This window comes from Ovis canadensis, chromosome 12 (assembly GCF_042477335.2).
Source record: "Ovis canadensis isolate MfBH-ARS-UI-01 breed Bighorn chromosome 12, ARS-UI_OviCan_v2, whole genome shotgun sequence".
Lineage (NCBI taxonomy): Eukaryota > Metazoa > Chordata > Mammalia > Artiodactyla > Bovidae > Ovis > Ovis canadensis.
Window position 1 is genome coordinate 44370838 of NC_091256.1, and position 16655 is coordinate 44387492.

Consider the following 16655-nt stretch of genomic DNA (forward strand, 5'->3'; position numbering starts at 1 on the left):
CGACATGTGCACACTGTTATATTTAAAATGGATAACCTACAAGGACCTACTGCGTAGCACAGGGAACTCTGCGCAACATCATGTGGCCACCTGGATGGGAGGGGAATTTAAGGGAGAATGGATACATGTATATGTATGTCTGAGTCCCTTTGCTGTACACCTGAAACTATTATAACATTGTTAATTGGTGATACTCCAATATAAAAAGTTAAAAAAAAAGAGTAATCAAGCAGCAAAGATAGAAAATACTTAGTACAAAGTTGTAAACAAGCATAATTCATAGAATTTGTTTCTCTTTAGTGTTAAATTTTATTTATTTTTATTAAGTATAGTTGACTTACAATATTAAGTGTTTCAGGTGTATAGCCAAGTGATTTCAGTTCAGTTCAGTTGCTCAGTTGTGTCCAACTCTTTACGTCCGCATCAACTGCAGCACACCAGGCTTCCCTGTCCATCACCAACTCCCGGAGCTTGCTCAAACTCATGCCCATCAAGTTGGTGATGCCATTCAACCATCTCATTCTCTGTTATCCCCTACTCCTCCTGTCTTCAATCTTTCCCAGCATCAGTGTCTTTTCCAATGAGTCAGTTCTTCGCATTAGGTGACCAAAGAATTGGAACTTCAGCTTCAGTATCAGTCCTTCCAATGAATATTTAGGACTGATTTCCTTTAGGATGCATCTCCTTGCAGTCCAAGGGACTCTCAAGAGATGGTTATAGAGCTTGGATTGACATGTACACACTGTTATATTTAAAATGGATAACCTACAAGGACCTACTGTGTAGCACAGGGAACTCTGCTCAACATTATGCGGCCACCTGGATGAAGACTCTCAAGAGCCTTCTCCAACATCACAGTTCAAAAGCATCAATTCTTTGCTGCTCGGATTTCTTTATAGTACAACTCTACATCCATTCATGACTACTGGAAAAACCCTAGCTCTGCTTTTTAATATGTATATACTGCTTATATATATATATACTGTCTAGGTTGGTCATAGCTTTTCTTCCAAGGAGCAAACGTTTTTGAATTTCATGGCTGAGGTCACCATCTGCAGTGATTTTGGAGTCCAAGAAAATAAAGTCTGTCACTGTTTCCATTGTTTCCCCATCTATTTGTCATGAAGTGGTGGGACCAGATGCCATGATCTTCTTTTTTTGAATGCTGAGTTTTAAGCCAGCTTTTTCACTCTTCCCTTGCAATTTCATCAGAGGCTCTTTAGTTCCTCTTCACTTTCTGCCATGAAAGTGGTGTCATCTGCATATCTGAGGTTATTGATATTTCTCCCGGCAGTCTTGATTCCAGCTTGTGCTTCTTCCAGCCCAGCATTCCGATGATGTACTCTGTATATAAGTTAAATAATCAGGGTGACAATATACAGCCTTGATGTACTCCTTTCCTGATTTGGAACCAGTCTGTTGTTCCATGTCCAGTTCTAACTGTTGCTTCTTGACCTGCATACAGATTTCTCAGGAGGCAGGTAAGGTGGTCTGGTATTCCCATCTCTTGAAGAATTCTCCAGATTGTTGTGATCTACACAGTCAAAAGCTTTGGTTTAATCAATAAAGCAGAAATAAATGTTTTTCTGGAATTCTCTTGCTTTTTCAGTGATCCAGCATATGTTGGCAATTTGATCGCTGGTTCCTCTGCCTTTTCTAAATCCAGCTTGAACATCTGGAAGTTCATGGTTCACGCACTGTTGAAGCCGTGCTTGGAGAATTTTGAGCATTACTTTGCTAGCATATGAAACGAGTGCAATTGTGCAGTAGTTTGAACACTTTTTGGCATTGCCCTCTTTTGGGATTGGAATGAAAACTGACTTTTTCCATTCCTGTGACCACTGCTGAGTTTTCCAAATATGTTCCATTATAGGTTATTATTAGATACTGAATATAATTCCCTGTGTTACACAGTAAATCCTTGTTGCCTATTTTATGCATAGTAGCTTGTATCTGTTAATCCCATACTCCTAATTTGTCCCTCCTTCACTCCCTCTCTCCTTTGTCAACCATAATTTGTTTTCTATGTCTGTGAGTCTGTTTCTGTTTTGTATATAGATTTATTTGTATTATTTTTTAGATTTCATGTAAAAGTGATAGCATATAGAATTTGTATTTTTCTTTCTTCACTAAGTATTATATTTTATTGGCCCATCCACGTTGCTACAAATGACAATATTTCCTTCTTTTTATGGCAGAGTAATATTCCATCATATATATATAAACAATATATTTTAAGGCAATTGTCTGCTGATGGACACGAGTTGCTTCCATGTCTTGGCTATTGTAAATAATGATGCTATGGACACTGGGGGGGCATGAGTCTTCTCAAATAGGAGGTTTCATGTTTTGGGAGGATAAATACTCAGGAGTGGGTATCATATGGTAGCTCTATTTTGAGTTTTTCAGGGAACCTCCATATTATTTCCCATAGAGGCTGCACCTATGTACATTCCCACTAACAGGGCACAAGGGTTCCCATCTCTCCACATCTCTCCAGCATTTATTATTTGTATAGTTTTTGATGATAGCCATTCTGACTAGTGTGAACTGATACCTCACTAAGGCTTTGATTTGCATTTCTCTAATAATCTCTTTTTATGTGCCTGTTGGTCATCTATATATCTTCTTTGGAAAAGTGTCTATCTGGGTACTCTGTCCATTTTTTATTGGGTTGTCTGTTTTTGTCTGGTATTGAGTTATGGGATATTTCTATCTTTGGATATTAACCCTTTGTTGGTCACATAGTTTGCTGATATTTTCTACTATGCTATAGGTTTTGTTGTTGGTTTCCTTTGCATAGCAAAAGTTTTTAGGTCCCACTTATTTATTTTCACTTTTATTTCTTTTGCCTTGCGATACCCATCTAAGAAAATATTGCTAAGATTTATGTCAGAGAATGATTTGCTTATGTTCCTCTATAGGAGTTCTATCTACTCATGTAAAACTGACTGAATTTTATGACTGAATAGATGTGGGGAAGAAAAAGACATTAAAAATAACCCTGGGTTGTTGGCTTGAATAAAACCAGGTGAATGCTGGTGCTAAAGATTTTTCCAGAGTGAGAAAAGGAAATAAAATGGAACCATTAAAATGTTCAACTAATTCAAAAGAAGGCAGGAAAGGAAAAAAAAGAAAAGGTGAAGAAATAGCAGAAGGGAAAAAAAAGACATAACAAGATAGTAGATTTAAAGCCAAGTATACACATAATCACGTTTAAAGGACAGATATTGTCAGATTGGATAAAGAAAGCAAAACTCAACTATATGCTGTCCACAAGAAACCCATATTAAATATGAAGACATAAGTATGTTAAAAGTAAAACAATAGGGAAAAAATACAATGATAACACTAATCAAAAGCAAGTAGGAGTCAGGCAAAATACAAAAACCATGGGCTTTTCTCTGTACTAGCACTGAAGAATAAGAAAATGAAAATTTTAAATATGTATATTGCTTATGATAATACCATAAAAAATCTAGAGGTTAATTCTAAAGAACGATGTGTAAGGCCTTTATTCAGAAACTATAAAAAACTGACAAAAATTAAAGATGACCTAAATAAAGTGATTGGAGAAGGCAATGCGAACGCACTCCAGTACTCTTGCCTGGAAAGTCCCATGGATGGAGGAGCCTGGTAGGCTGCAGTCCATGGGGTTGCTAAGTTGGATATGACTGAGCGGCTTCACTTTCGCTTTTCATCTTCATGCACTGGAGAAGGAAATGGCAACCCACTCCAGTGTTCTTGCCTGGAGGATCCCAGGGATGGGGAAGCCTGGTGGGCTGCCATCTATGGGGTCACACAGAGTCAGACATGACTGAAGTGACTCAGCAACAAAATAGAGTGATATGTAATTTTACTATTAGACAATATATTATCATAAGATATCAATTCTTCCCCTCACAAATGACCTATACCTTTAATGTAATCTCAATCAAAACTACTTAATGGCTTTTTGAAAGCTAACTAATTATAAATGTATTTGGAAATACAAAAGGCAAGAAATAGGACATGCTTTAGCTCTAAGAAAAATGTTGGAAGACTTGGTCTACCAGATACAAGGTTATAAGAATCAAGACAGAATGGTGATAGCACAAAGAAGTAGTAACACAGACACCAAGGAATTAAAACACAAAGCCCAGAAACAGACTCATACATATATGTACACTTGATTTATAACAAAGGTGTCAGGCAAATGATTGTCTTCTCAACAGATGATGCTGGGATATATAAATAACCTGATAAGAAAAGTAACCCCCTACACTTCCCATCAGATACAAAAACAAATTCCATGTACACTGTAGTTCTAAATGTAAAAAGAAAGATTATAAGGTTTCTGAAAGATAACATAGGAGAATATCTTCAGAGTATCTAATGGCCTTGGGGGTAGGGAAACGCTTTTTTATATAGGACACAAAAGATACTAAAAAATAAAGGGAAAACACTGGTAAATTGGACCACATTAAAATTAAGAAATTCTAATCAAGAAAGAAAGAGAAAAAAGAAACTATCAAGAGAGTTCCAAGACAAACCACAAAATATAGGAAAATATGTTCCAACAGAGGTTACCAATAATGGGCTTATACTCATATTAAGAGCTTTAAAAAAACAGTCAGATAATTCAAAAAAATAAGTAGGACATTTGAACAGGCATGTCACAAAAAAGGACATCAAATGGCCAATAGATATATGAGAAAATACTCAATCACATGAGAAATCAGAGAAATGAAAATAAAAATCACAATGAGAACACTCCAAGACCACCAGAAAAACAGAATATCAAGTGCTGGCAAGGAAATGGAGCTATGGTATCACTCATGCTGCTGACAGAAGTGTCAACTAATAAAAAAATCACCTTGGAAAAGTTTGCCCTTATGTACTCACATTGAGCATATACATACACTATGACCAACAATGACACTCCAAGGTACATACCCAACATAAACGTGTACAATGCACACCAACAGACATGTAAAAGAATGCTCATAGCAGCAAGAATCACAATATCCCCAAACTGGAAAAATACAAATATCTGTCAACAATACATAAATACATAATTATGTTATACTCATATAGTAGTTCTATCAATGAAAATGAATAAATTTCTAACACATGCAACTAAAAATCTATATGAATCTATCAAATATAATACTGAAAAATAGCTACACAAAAAAGAATAAGTACTATGTGATTCAATTTATGTAATATTTTAAAAACCAGGCAGAAATCAATTTGAGTGTTTGGGGATCATGCTTAGGGATCAATTTTCATAAAAGTCAAGCTAGTGTTTAGCTTTAAGAGAATGAGAGGTGGTGATTGGGAGTGGGCATGGAGAGGGCTCGTGGGATATGGTAATGTTAGACATCTTACAGGGACAGTTACATAGTTGTTCCTTTGGAGATAAATCCTAAAGCTGTACATTTTTGTTTTGCATACTTTTCTGAATTTATGTTAAATTGTGTCATTAGAAATATCAAAGGATGACATGACCAACTAATGTACATATTATAGAATGCTGCTCTGAGATGAGGAAGGAAGATGAAGACTGATACGTGGAGATTATTAATGACCTTGAAAAGAAATGGTTTAGGGGGATATGGCGGGGGGAAGCTCAAATAAAGTATGCTGAAGAGAGAATGGGCGGTGAGGAGCAGAGGCGTGAGTGTAGACAACTGCTTTGAAAGCCTTTGGTATGAAGGGGAGTAGCTGGGTGATAGTTCAAAGGGAATGTAAGATGAAGACAATATATTTTGTGTTTATTTGCTTTAAGACAGTAGCTAGTATAGTACATATTTTGCTAAAAACCCAGTTAAGAGGGATAAAAGGTACAAGAGCAAGAGGAGATATGTACAAGAGTGAAATCCTTGAAAGAAGTGAGGAAGACTTGGAACATAAAGCTCACAGAAGCAGAGACTGACCTTTGACATAAACAGGATAAACAAGTGAATCTATAACAGTTATAAATGGAATACTAAGAGAAGACATAAGAGGGAAACTAATTCTAATGTGGGAAAAGGAGGAATGGAAGCATGTAATTAGGGAAGGTAGGATGGGACGGGACATTTGAACTAAGTTTGGTAGGTAAACATTTCAATAGGTAGAGGATAAGAAGGAAGCATTTTAGGCAGGGATTATTGCATAAGCCAAAGTCAATTCTTCAAAGAGAAATGGAACTGGGAAATAAGCTTATGAAGTAGCAAGAAGTGAGTGGTGTGCGTGCTTATAGCCAATACTTGTGAGAAAGACAGAAGAATGAGAAGCGAGTCTGGAAATGTAGTTTGAAGAAAATAGCAGATGGCTTGGGAGACTGGTCTTAATCCTATGGGTATTAAGCAGCTACCATAGCTTATTCAATTGGAAAAAACCGTATAATTTACTTAGTCTTTCTGATTTTTTTTTAAAAGAAAGGAACTCTTTCCTAAATATTAGAAAAAAGCTTGGATTAGAGAATGAGAAGGAGCAAGGAAATTTGGGCCAGAAAGAGCCTTTAGAAAAATTTAACAACAAAACCTGTGGATAATAATGAGAGTGGAACTATGATTCATTATATCTTCCCCTGGAACATTCCATTTTTGGTTCCATCATTCCATTATTTTCACCCAGATCAAAGTATTTAAAAGTATCATTTGATCTTAAAATATAATTATTTTAGACTCCTCAGGAAATTGGGACATTCAGACGCATCTCTGTATATGGGGAGTTTAGAAAGCCACAAACATGCCCAGGGAAAATGCATTCTCAGAAAAGTCCTAAGAAGACCTGAAGCTTTCACTTCAGGCTGATCTCTAGGCTCAGAGCAGGCCTAACTGTAAGGTAAAGTTCAGCACAGTCAAAGTGCAAAGACTTGGAGAGTTGGTTGTTCTATATTCTGGGGGCTTTTTGCTGTTCTTGTTCTTTGTTTCAGCTGCTGGCAGTCAAGGAAATGTCTCAAACATCAGCTGTAAATGAGCTAATGGAACAGAGATCTCAGTGATCACACACAAGGAATAGTTTTTACAGAAATCGTTTGGAAAATTCTTTAAAGGACTATGACAGCCTTCAACAATAAAAAAGATATCAAACCTTAAAAAAATAGGGTATCTGATTTCCAGAGTTATCATATATAACAGTTTAATGCCCAGTTTTCAACAACAAAAAATCAGTAGGCATACAAAGAAAGAGGAAAACATGGCTCACTCAATTAAACAGAATAAACTGACAGGAACCATGCCTATGAAACTGCAGACATCAGACTTCCTAGACAAAAACTTTAAAAGGACTGCCTAAGAACACTCAGAATGCTAAGAGAAAATATGAACAAAGAAAAAAAGGGAGTCAGGAAAACAAATTATAGAAAAGAACCAAACAAATTCTGGAGCTGAAAACGACAAAAACTGAAATAAAAAATTCACTAAAGAGATTTTAGAGATTTGGGCAGCAGAAGAAAGAATCTGAAAATTTGAAGATAGAACAATTGAAATAATTGAATCTGAGAAGCAGAAAAAAAAAAATGAAGAATTACCAAATGATCCAACAATTGCTTTTCTAATTATATTTGAAAGTAGGACCTCAAACAGATACTTGTACATCAATATTCATATCAGCCTTACTCACAACAGCCAATAGGTTGAAACTCCCCCAAAATCTATTAACAGATAAAAGGAAAACCAAAGTGTGGCATATATGTACAGGGGAATATTATTCACCCTTATAAAGACATGAAATTATGATACACATTACAACATGGATGAAACTTGAAAACTCTATGCTCAATGAAATAAGCCAGACAAAATGAGAAACACTTAAGTGAAATATCTGGAATAGACAAACTCATATAAAGACATAAAGCAGAAAATGTTACCAAGGGTTGTGGGAAGAGGGGAATGGAAGTTATTATTTAATTGGTAGAGTTTTTGTTTGGGACGATGAAAATGTTCTGGAAATGAGTACTGTTTATGGTTGAACAACACTGTGAATGTACTTAGTGTAAATAATTGTACACTTAAAATTTTAAATAGTTAAAATAGAAAATTTTGTGCTATATATATTTACCACAATAAAAAAGTACCAAAAATGTAGATGCATATAAGTACCCAAATACTCACCAGTTCTAGTTTCCATTTTTCAGCCTCACCAGCAGAAGCAACTTTGACAGTATCGGCATTGCCACATGAAAATGATCTCTTTGCAGCTTCATCCACCCTAGAGTCTTCACCTGTTGTAATCCAAGAATTCTGCATGTTTCCCTAAAATAAAATGTGAAAGTACTTGCAATCGACTTTTAACTTCTAAATCAATATACAGATTTTACAAATGGAATACTGATTATCTGTGATGAAAGGAATAAGAAAAATAGCAGATGCTTCTATATACAAATCAACAATTATTTTGCATTTTCAAGCTGTTAGGGGCATATTCCAAACACGTGTTACAAAGTTGAATTCCTACAGGTACAGGCAATAATGTAAATGAACAAAGAGGGCTGTATATCAGTGTATTGAACAAATGAAATTCTCTCTTTACCTCTTTGGAGACATATACTCTTGAAGCACATAAACCTCTCTTGGTTTGTTTTCCATTTTCCACATTTCATAAAGATATGACTAATAATAAGAATTACTACATATAAGGTTTACTATGTGCCAGACACTCTTTTACATCCTCCACATATATTAACTTAGCTAATCATTACAATAATCCTATGGGACAAGTTTCACTGTTACCTCCATTTTATAGATGAGGAAACTGCGTTACGGAGAGTAACTGCAAAAAGTCACAGAGGTAGAAAGTGACTAATGAGTGGCAAAGCTAGGATCTGAACCCAGGCAATCTAGCTTCAGAGTCCTAAACCACTATGCCTTTTCTGAAAATTATTTATCTTCAATGTGAAAAACAGTGCACGGTGATAAACAGAACTGACATGCAGCTTGCCTGTCAAGGATCCAAAAAGTAGTCATAGGGATCAAGACAGAGCAACCCAAGAAAGAAGCCACTACTCAGTTCCAGTCAACTGCTGCCATGTGTGAATGCCATCTCATATTACCCCCAAAAATCTTTAGATTTTTAAAAAGATCAGGCAGATATCTGGCTCTTCAACTGAAACACTGTTAAATACCGAGTCAGTTTTTCAAACAGACAAAACATGTCTATAGACTGAATTTGGGGCACCCACTGACAGTTGGCAAACTTTGGCATTCTCTCAGCATTCAGTGTAATAAGCAGCTCAAAATCTGGGTGATTTATGTGTGAATCAAGAACTAAATTACTTATTTAATTTATCCACAAGTAATTAATGAACTCGTATTAAGGGCCAAGGGACACAGTAGTATTCATAAGCAAGGATATGTCCCCAAACACAGAACTATACTGTGGTGTCATATCATGTTAGAATGTGGTAAATTGTATTCATTCAAAGTAGTATTCTGAGATTCTATTCCATATTCTTTGGGACGTTCAAAGAACTTGTATAATACTGACTATGTTCAAGCATTGTGCTAAAAGCTTGGTGGCCAGTGGTAGGTGGTAAAAATGACCAAGACCAATCTTAACGTTGAGGAGTGTATAGGCTAATGAAGAAGAGAAAAACCTAAGCAGGTAATTTCCATTTAGTAAAGCCATAAGTGTGCGTGTCAGGACAAGGCCAGACAGAAGAGGTATACTAAGAGCAACTGGAGATTCAAGGAAAGTTTCTGGAGAAGTTTTGACACTGGTGTGATATCTTGAAGGATGAAAAAAAATAAGTTAGATGCCAAGAAGAGAGAACACCACACCATGAGAAAACTCACAGAGATGAGAAATAACATGGTGCTTCCCAGAGGCTTTTAGGAAATTCAGTATTATTAAAGGTTGACGTACAAGGCAATAATGTCAGAAGATGAAAGTAGAACTGTTTATGATAGCCAAAGCATGGAAACAACCTAAACGTCCACTTACAGATGAATAAATAAAGAAGACGTGGTACACATACACAATGGAATACTACTCAGTCATGAAAAATGAAATAATGCCATTTGCAGCAACATGGATGCAACTAAAGAAGATCATACTAAGTGAAGTAGGTCAGAAAGAGAAAGACAAATACCATAGGATATCACTTTTCATGTGCCATATTTGTACCTAAAATCTGGCAGAAATTAATCTACATACAAAACAGAAACTGGCTCATAGACATAAAGAACAGATTTGCAGTTGGCAAGGGGTAAGGGAGAAGAGAGAAGGATAGACTGGGAGCTTGCTGTTGGTAGATGTAAACTGTTACATTTAGAATCAATAAACCAGGTCTTAATGTATAACACAGGGAACTATTTGATATATTCAATATCTTGTGATAAACCATAAGGGAAAAGAATATAAAAAAAGAACGCAAATATGTGTATAACTGAGCTATTTTGCTGTACAGCAGAGATTGGCATGGCATTGTAAATCAGTTATGAAGGTGTGTGTGTTAGTTGCTTGCTGCTGCTGCTGCTAAGTCGCTTCAGTCGTGTCCGACTCTGTGCAACCCCATAGACGGCAGCCCACCAGGCTTCCCCGTCCCTGGGATTCTCCAGGCAAGAACACTGGAGTGGGTTGCCATTTCCTTCTCCAATGCATGAAAAGGAAAAGTGAAAGTGAAGTTGCTCAGTCGTGTCCCACTCTTAGCGACCTCATGGACTGCAGCCTACCAGGCTCCTCCGTCCATGGGATTTTCCAGGCAAGAGTACTGGAGTGGGGTGCCATTGCCTTCTCCGGTTAGTTGCTTAGTCGTGTCTAATTCTATGTGACCCCCATGGACTGTAGCCCGCCAGCCTCCTCTGTCTATGGAATTCTCCAGGCAAGAATACTGGAGTGGGTAGCCATTCCCTTCTTCAGGGGATCTTCCTGACTCAGGAATGGAACCCAGATCTCCCACACTTCAGGCAGATTCTTTATTGTCTGAGCCACCAGGGAAAGTGGGGGAAAAAAACCAAGGAGAAGCCAGAGAATTAAATAAGGATCTGGAAAGTAAAGTATGCCATGCTAATAAGCTTGAACTTGATTCTGTAAGTAGGGAAAAATCTTCTAAGATTTGATTGTATTACAAACAGTCTTGCAGAGCAACGAAGGAAAATGGTACAAATTTCCTATGGAGAAATTGGAGGATGTATGTAGACTATAGATCATTGATTTATGATATATTGTTTGGAAATAAGTGCTACTCTAATTGACATGTTCTTTCACAGATAGCTTGCAAAAAACTTGAATGATATTTGATCAAGATATAAAAAGTCAAATTACATTTATATCCCTGAAAATCACTGAAGACCTCTGATTTCTTAATTGAGGGGAGGGGTTGGAATGGAAGGGATGAACAGACATGGAAAGAAATAGCTCAGAAATTTTCCACCTAAAAAAAAAATCCTAATAAAAAGAGTATTTTAATACAATTTTTGAACTCTCAAGAAAAGCCCCCTGAGAAGGAATATGATAAAAAATGAAGATGCAAATGAAATATTCTTTAAATGGTTTTAGTTATTTAAAAATAATCTGCTTGCTTCTTCAACTGTTAAGTCAAAAACTAAGCTAAAAGCTATAAGTTGTGTAGGCTACCATCAAAGTTCCAGTCCATGGCAAAGATGGTTTGGTTCAATATTGATAAGCTATTCCTAATCTACTCAGAAAGGCAGCATAATTCAAGGCCAGGTGGATGGATCAAGGGAGTCAGACAGTGCTGTGTTTGAGTTCTAGCTTTGTAGGTTACTTAATTGCTGTATATCTTAATTTAATCATCTGAAAGTTGATGTAACAACACCTGCCTTATGCAGCTATCATAAGACTGAAATGATATAATGTAAACAAAGTATTTGATACAATACCTGGATCATAACCATGCAGTCATCAATAACTATTAATTATTACTATATACATATTTCAGTTGTTTTTCCAAAGAAGGCATTGAGAAACACTGAAAATATATAGTCAAATCTGCCAATAGCTTTGGCAAGATTTACCATCAACATGGTAATAGGCTCATTAAAAAGAGTTTAGGAAAAAAGGAAGATGATATCTCTCGATCTGTTTATATTTAAGATATTCTAAATAGCTTTATTTACATCAAAACTCTCAATACAACACTATTCATAGGTTTGCCAAAATGCCTCAATTCACCTCCACAAGTAGCAAGTGGGAGAAGTAACTCTGTAACAACAAAATAACACAGAAGACTAACATTAAAACAGGTATCAAGGTCACCTGACATACCCAACAACCATTTTAATATCTGCATTATGTTTTAGCTCATGTGAATTTTTTTTTTTAAAAAAGCTCTCTACAACTCTATCCTTTCTATAATCTGTCTATCTGCAGTTTTCTTAAGCAAGTTTCCTTTGTTCATAAGGCAAAGCATGTGTGCTTTTACCATCATTTCCTTCCCCTTTTGCATTACTCACTTCTCTTGCCCCCTGATTCACTTGTCTGCCTTATTTCCTTTCTCATTTCACTTCCCCATCTTCCACTTCTTTGCATTGTATAAATATCAAAGACTATGAATAACTGAGTCACTGTTCACTACATATTTGGAGGAAAATCAAAAGAATATTTTAAAAATGAGCTTACTTGTAAGTACTTTTTATGAATCATTTTCAAATTGACCCAAAATAATAGGAACTAAGACAAAAAATTTTAAACACTAATATTAATAATACAATACTATAAACATTCAGAAAAAGTTATATAATGAAGAAAATAGCTGATCACAAAGTGATGTGTAATTGCAGAAAAATAAACTAAAATGCTAATCAGCTCACTTTATTATTCAGACTTAACATATCTAGATACAATAGCAAATTCTAACACACAGAACTCTAGGATTACAAATGAAACATCAGGTCAGGTTAAGAAAAAAACTTCAAAAATTAGAGGACACCTAGGTAAAACATTAAAACAGCTGTGTTTTTTCCTAAACAGAACTTACTAATAATGACTAAGTCAAAAGCACCAAAATACACTGCAAAGTAAAGCCAAAACAGGCAAGTACCAAAACTTTCCCACAGAAAATTGAGTTTTGTCTCGAAAAGCAGAACAACTATTATCAACTACCCCATAGCAAAAGAGTAAAAACTATTTTGAAGGCAAAAGTATCTCTGACAACTCATAAGGAGAAATTAAATTTAAACTATTTAAATATCATCATAAAAATTTTATGTCACAGAATTATAGAGATCATACAATTCTCTGTTCCTCAAAATGTATTCCACCGATATTAGATTCACTCTGGCAACTTGCTCAAAGACTAACCCAGACCAGTTCTCAGGGATAAAGCCCAGGATCTGCACTGTCAGTAAGTATCCCAAACCCCATTCACATTAAAGACTAAGGACAGCTAATATTGGTGAATTTCTCAAATTTCCAATAAACAGAGGACCTACAAGGTGAAGCCAAGCCTGAAAGTCCTATAAAATTACTTGCCAAACATCCAGCTTGTTAGGGACAATGGGAAGATTAACATGTTGAATCTTGGACACACATGTCAGTGTTCTTTCTCCTGCTACTGCTGCTGCTGCTAAGTCACTTCAGTTGTGTCCGACTCTGTGTGACCCCATAGACGGCAGCCCACCAGGCTCCCCCGTCCCTGGGATTCTCCAGGCAAGAACACTGGAGTGGGTTGCCATTTCCTTCTCCAATGCATGAAAGTGAAAAGTGAAAGGGAAGTCGCTCAGCGTGCTCAGTCGTGTCCGACTCTTAGCGACCCCATGGACTGCAGCCTACTCCTACACCATGCTAATTAGACTTATTGGAACTCAAAGTTCAAAGACGATTTAGAGAAATACAACAGAAATCTAAACTACAATTCTGAACAGTTGCTGGATTTAACAAAGTCCAGCTCTGTTAACATACTTCCTATATGACATACTTCCTGCTTTCAGGCTTGCTCTTTCGTATGGAAAAAACACAAATGGTAATGCTCAGAGAGGAAACTGGAGTGGCTGCTAGGCACCACTACATCGTTTAATTTGAGGATTCATACCACCACAGCAAATTTTAATTTCTGCAGCCCCAAGTAAATACCAGAACAGCACTTCTGCCAAACTTTAAGAAAAAAATTGAAGCAGTTGAGAAGGCTGAGGGAGAGGGTAGGAAGCAACATTCAGACTATATATATTTTAGTTTAATGATTTAAATAAATGCTCACAGATGCATCCAGAAGTGTTTGCTCCCTCATTTCTTCTTGTCCTCGAGATTTCAGCTCTTGTTGGAGCCTTTCATTTTCAAGCACAACTACTTGTACCCTATTTTTCATTCCAGAGAGTTCCTCCTATAAAAAGCAGAAACAAACACCAAATACATTAAGCATTTTTTCTTTCCTTTTTTTTTCTTTTTAAGAAATGCCACTTGCAGACTGCATACATTAAGCAATCTTAAGTAGTGCTTTTATTTTGTTGATTACTAGACGATCCAACATGATATGAAGCATGGAGATTGATGCTCTCTATCCATTTTCTGAAATATTATAATCATATTTTGACAAACAAGAAACTCAAGCATTAGCTAACAAAGAGAAGGCTGGGGGAAGACAGTAGATGGCCTGCTAATGGCCATACCACAGGACTGTGTGGTTTCTGACAATTTTATTCAACAGACTTATATAAATTCTTTAATTAAAGGGCTTATCTAAAAGACTTTTAAACATGAGGTAGATACACCCCTAAACAAATAAAGTAAGATATATTATTATTCATGCTCAAATGCCAATAACATTGAAAACTGACAGAGGTCTATATAGATAATAAAGGACACTGAGGCAGAAAGGTGAGGAAAGTTACAATGACTATCTATGAACTGGTAGCCAGATGGAAGGAAATTATGAGTGAAAAAAGTCTGATGGATAGTTCTTAAAGAGTGTTTCCTTGGCTGCGCAGGGAGTAATATAAAGAATTATAGGTATATAACAATTTGTATAGCTATTAAGTAGCATCTCACCCTGAAAAAATATAAAAAATACTGATATATTGAGGGTATAATACTTAATCTTCATTACTGTTATAATAAACAACTATTGCACAGCGTATAAAAATTCCACCCCATTCATTTTATTCAGAAAAAAAATCAAAGCTATAATTGAAAACCATAATTAAACAAATATTGCAGACTTCCAATTTCTGGTCTGACATATAAGAAGCTTGGAAGACATCACTCCCATCTTCATAACTAGAAAAAGAGCTGAACAAGCTTAAAAATAAACTACTCTTCTTAGACCCATCAGAGAATTAAGGTCACAGGGAGAACTATTATCCCTAAGAATGGAAAGAAAGACAAGTACTCCTGAGAACCTCAACCCAGCAGAGCAGAAACTTCTGGAGGACCCAGTGGTGTGGTAGAAAAAGATAAAAATAATTGATGAAATGCTGGAAGCTTAGTATAGACCAGTTTGAGTTAAAAACTCCAGAAGAACCCAGTCTCTGGAGGGGAAGGTGTCTCCTACACTTTTATGAGCTTTATCTCCAGGACACGAGCAGATTCTAATAGCAAAGACTAGAGGAAAGCCCACTCCTGTTTCCTCCAGTAGGAGAGGAAAAGTAACCCAAAAGCATTCTGTTCTTTTTAACCAGGGCTGCCTCAAGAGAAACTATTTTACCAGAGCCTAAGAAACTGCTGTTTGCTTTTTTCCCCAGAACCTAAGTGACCTGGGGAAAGCGAGCAGAAACCCAACTCCAGCTTCCTAGCCTTCTCGTCTCACTTAAGGGGAGAGGGAGACTGAGAAACACTTCTGAAGGATATACAGAGTCACTAGAAGACTGCGACATGATCATAGGATTGCTAAATGCTCCCCCTACTCCCATACCCTACCACCACATCAAAAGTACTCTTGTATCATAACAAGGGAAGACACTGAAATAACTGCACATCTCAGTATATATTTAAGAATTCTTGAGGGAAATCCAAAGACAACAATAGAGACAAAACCAGAACTCTAGAGGAAATTTTAGCCTCTGACACATACAGTAACAGCAAATAATAAACAGTCTAACTTCTACAACAAATAAAAAAACCTTACACTAAATGTATATTTCCCTCAGTTCCTTTTATTCAATCCATCATGTCCAGAATTCAACAAAAAATTAGAAGGCATCCTAAAAAACTTAAAACACAGTTGCAAGAAACTAAGCAAACACAGAACCAGACTTAGATATAGCAAAGATGCTGGAATTATCAGATGGAGAGTTTAAAATAATTATGATTAGCATGTTAAAGGGTCAAATGGGAAAAAGTGGTTCACATGCAAGAACAGATGGATAATATAAGCAGTGATGGAAACTAAGAAAAAAAGCAAAATGCTGGAAATCAAAAACACTGCAGAGGAAACGAAGGTTGCCTTTGAAGGGGTCATTAATAGACTGGACACATACAAAGAATTAGTAAGCTTGAATAAGTGTTAACAGAAACTTCTCTAACTGAAATGCAAAGAACAAAAAGAATGATACAGACGGAACAGAATATCCAAGAATTGTGGAACAATAATAAAGGTGAAGAAAGACAGAAAGGAGGAGAAGAAATATTTAAAAGAATAATGATTGAGAATTGCCCTAAATTAATTATAAGTGCCAAACCACAGATCCAAGAAGCTCAGAGAACACCAGGCAAGATAAAACTGAAAAAATCTACACCCAGGTATAGCATATTCAGACTGCAGAAAATCAAAGACAAAGAGAAAAAAAAAT

At 36.2% G+C, this 16655-nt stretch overlaps 1 protein-coding gene across 8 annotated transcripts in view; it reads right to left on the reverse strand.

The window, feature by feature from the left end:
* SDCCAG8 (SHH signaling and ciliogenesis regulator SDCCAG8) overlaps positions 1–16655 on the reverse strand; it is a 243423-nt gene that overhangs the window by 201238 nt on the left and 25530 nt on the right. For all 8 annotated transcript variants that reach the window (XR_011247670.1, XR_011247669.1, XM_069545550.1 and 5 more), the window contains exons 5-6: positions 14129–14251; positions 8085–8225 (exon numbers count right to left, since the gene is read on the reverse strand). Coding sequence is in view for 6 of the 8 variants with exons in the window: in XM_069545550.1 (XP_069401651.1) it covers positions 8085–8225; positions 14129–14251 (264 nt within the window). In the remaining 2 variants the exon portion in view is untranslated. The remainder of the gene's footprint in view (positions 1–8084; positions 8226–14128; positions 14252–16655) is intronic.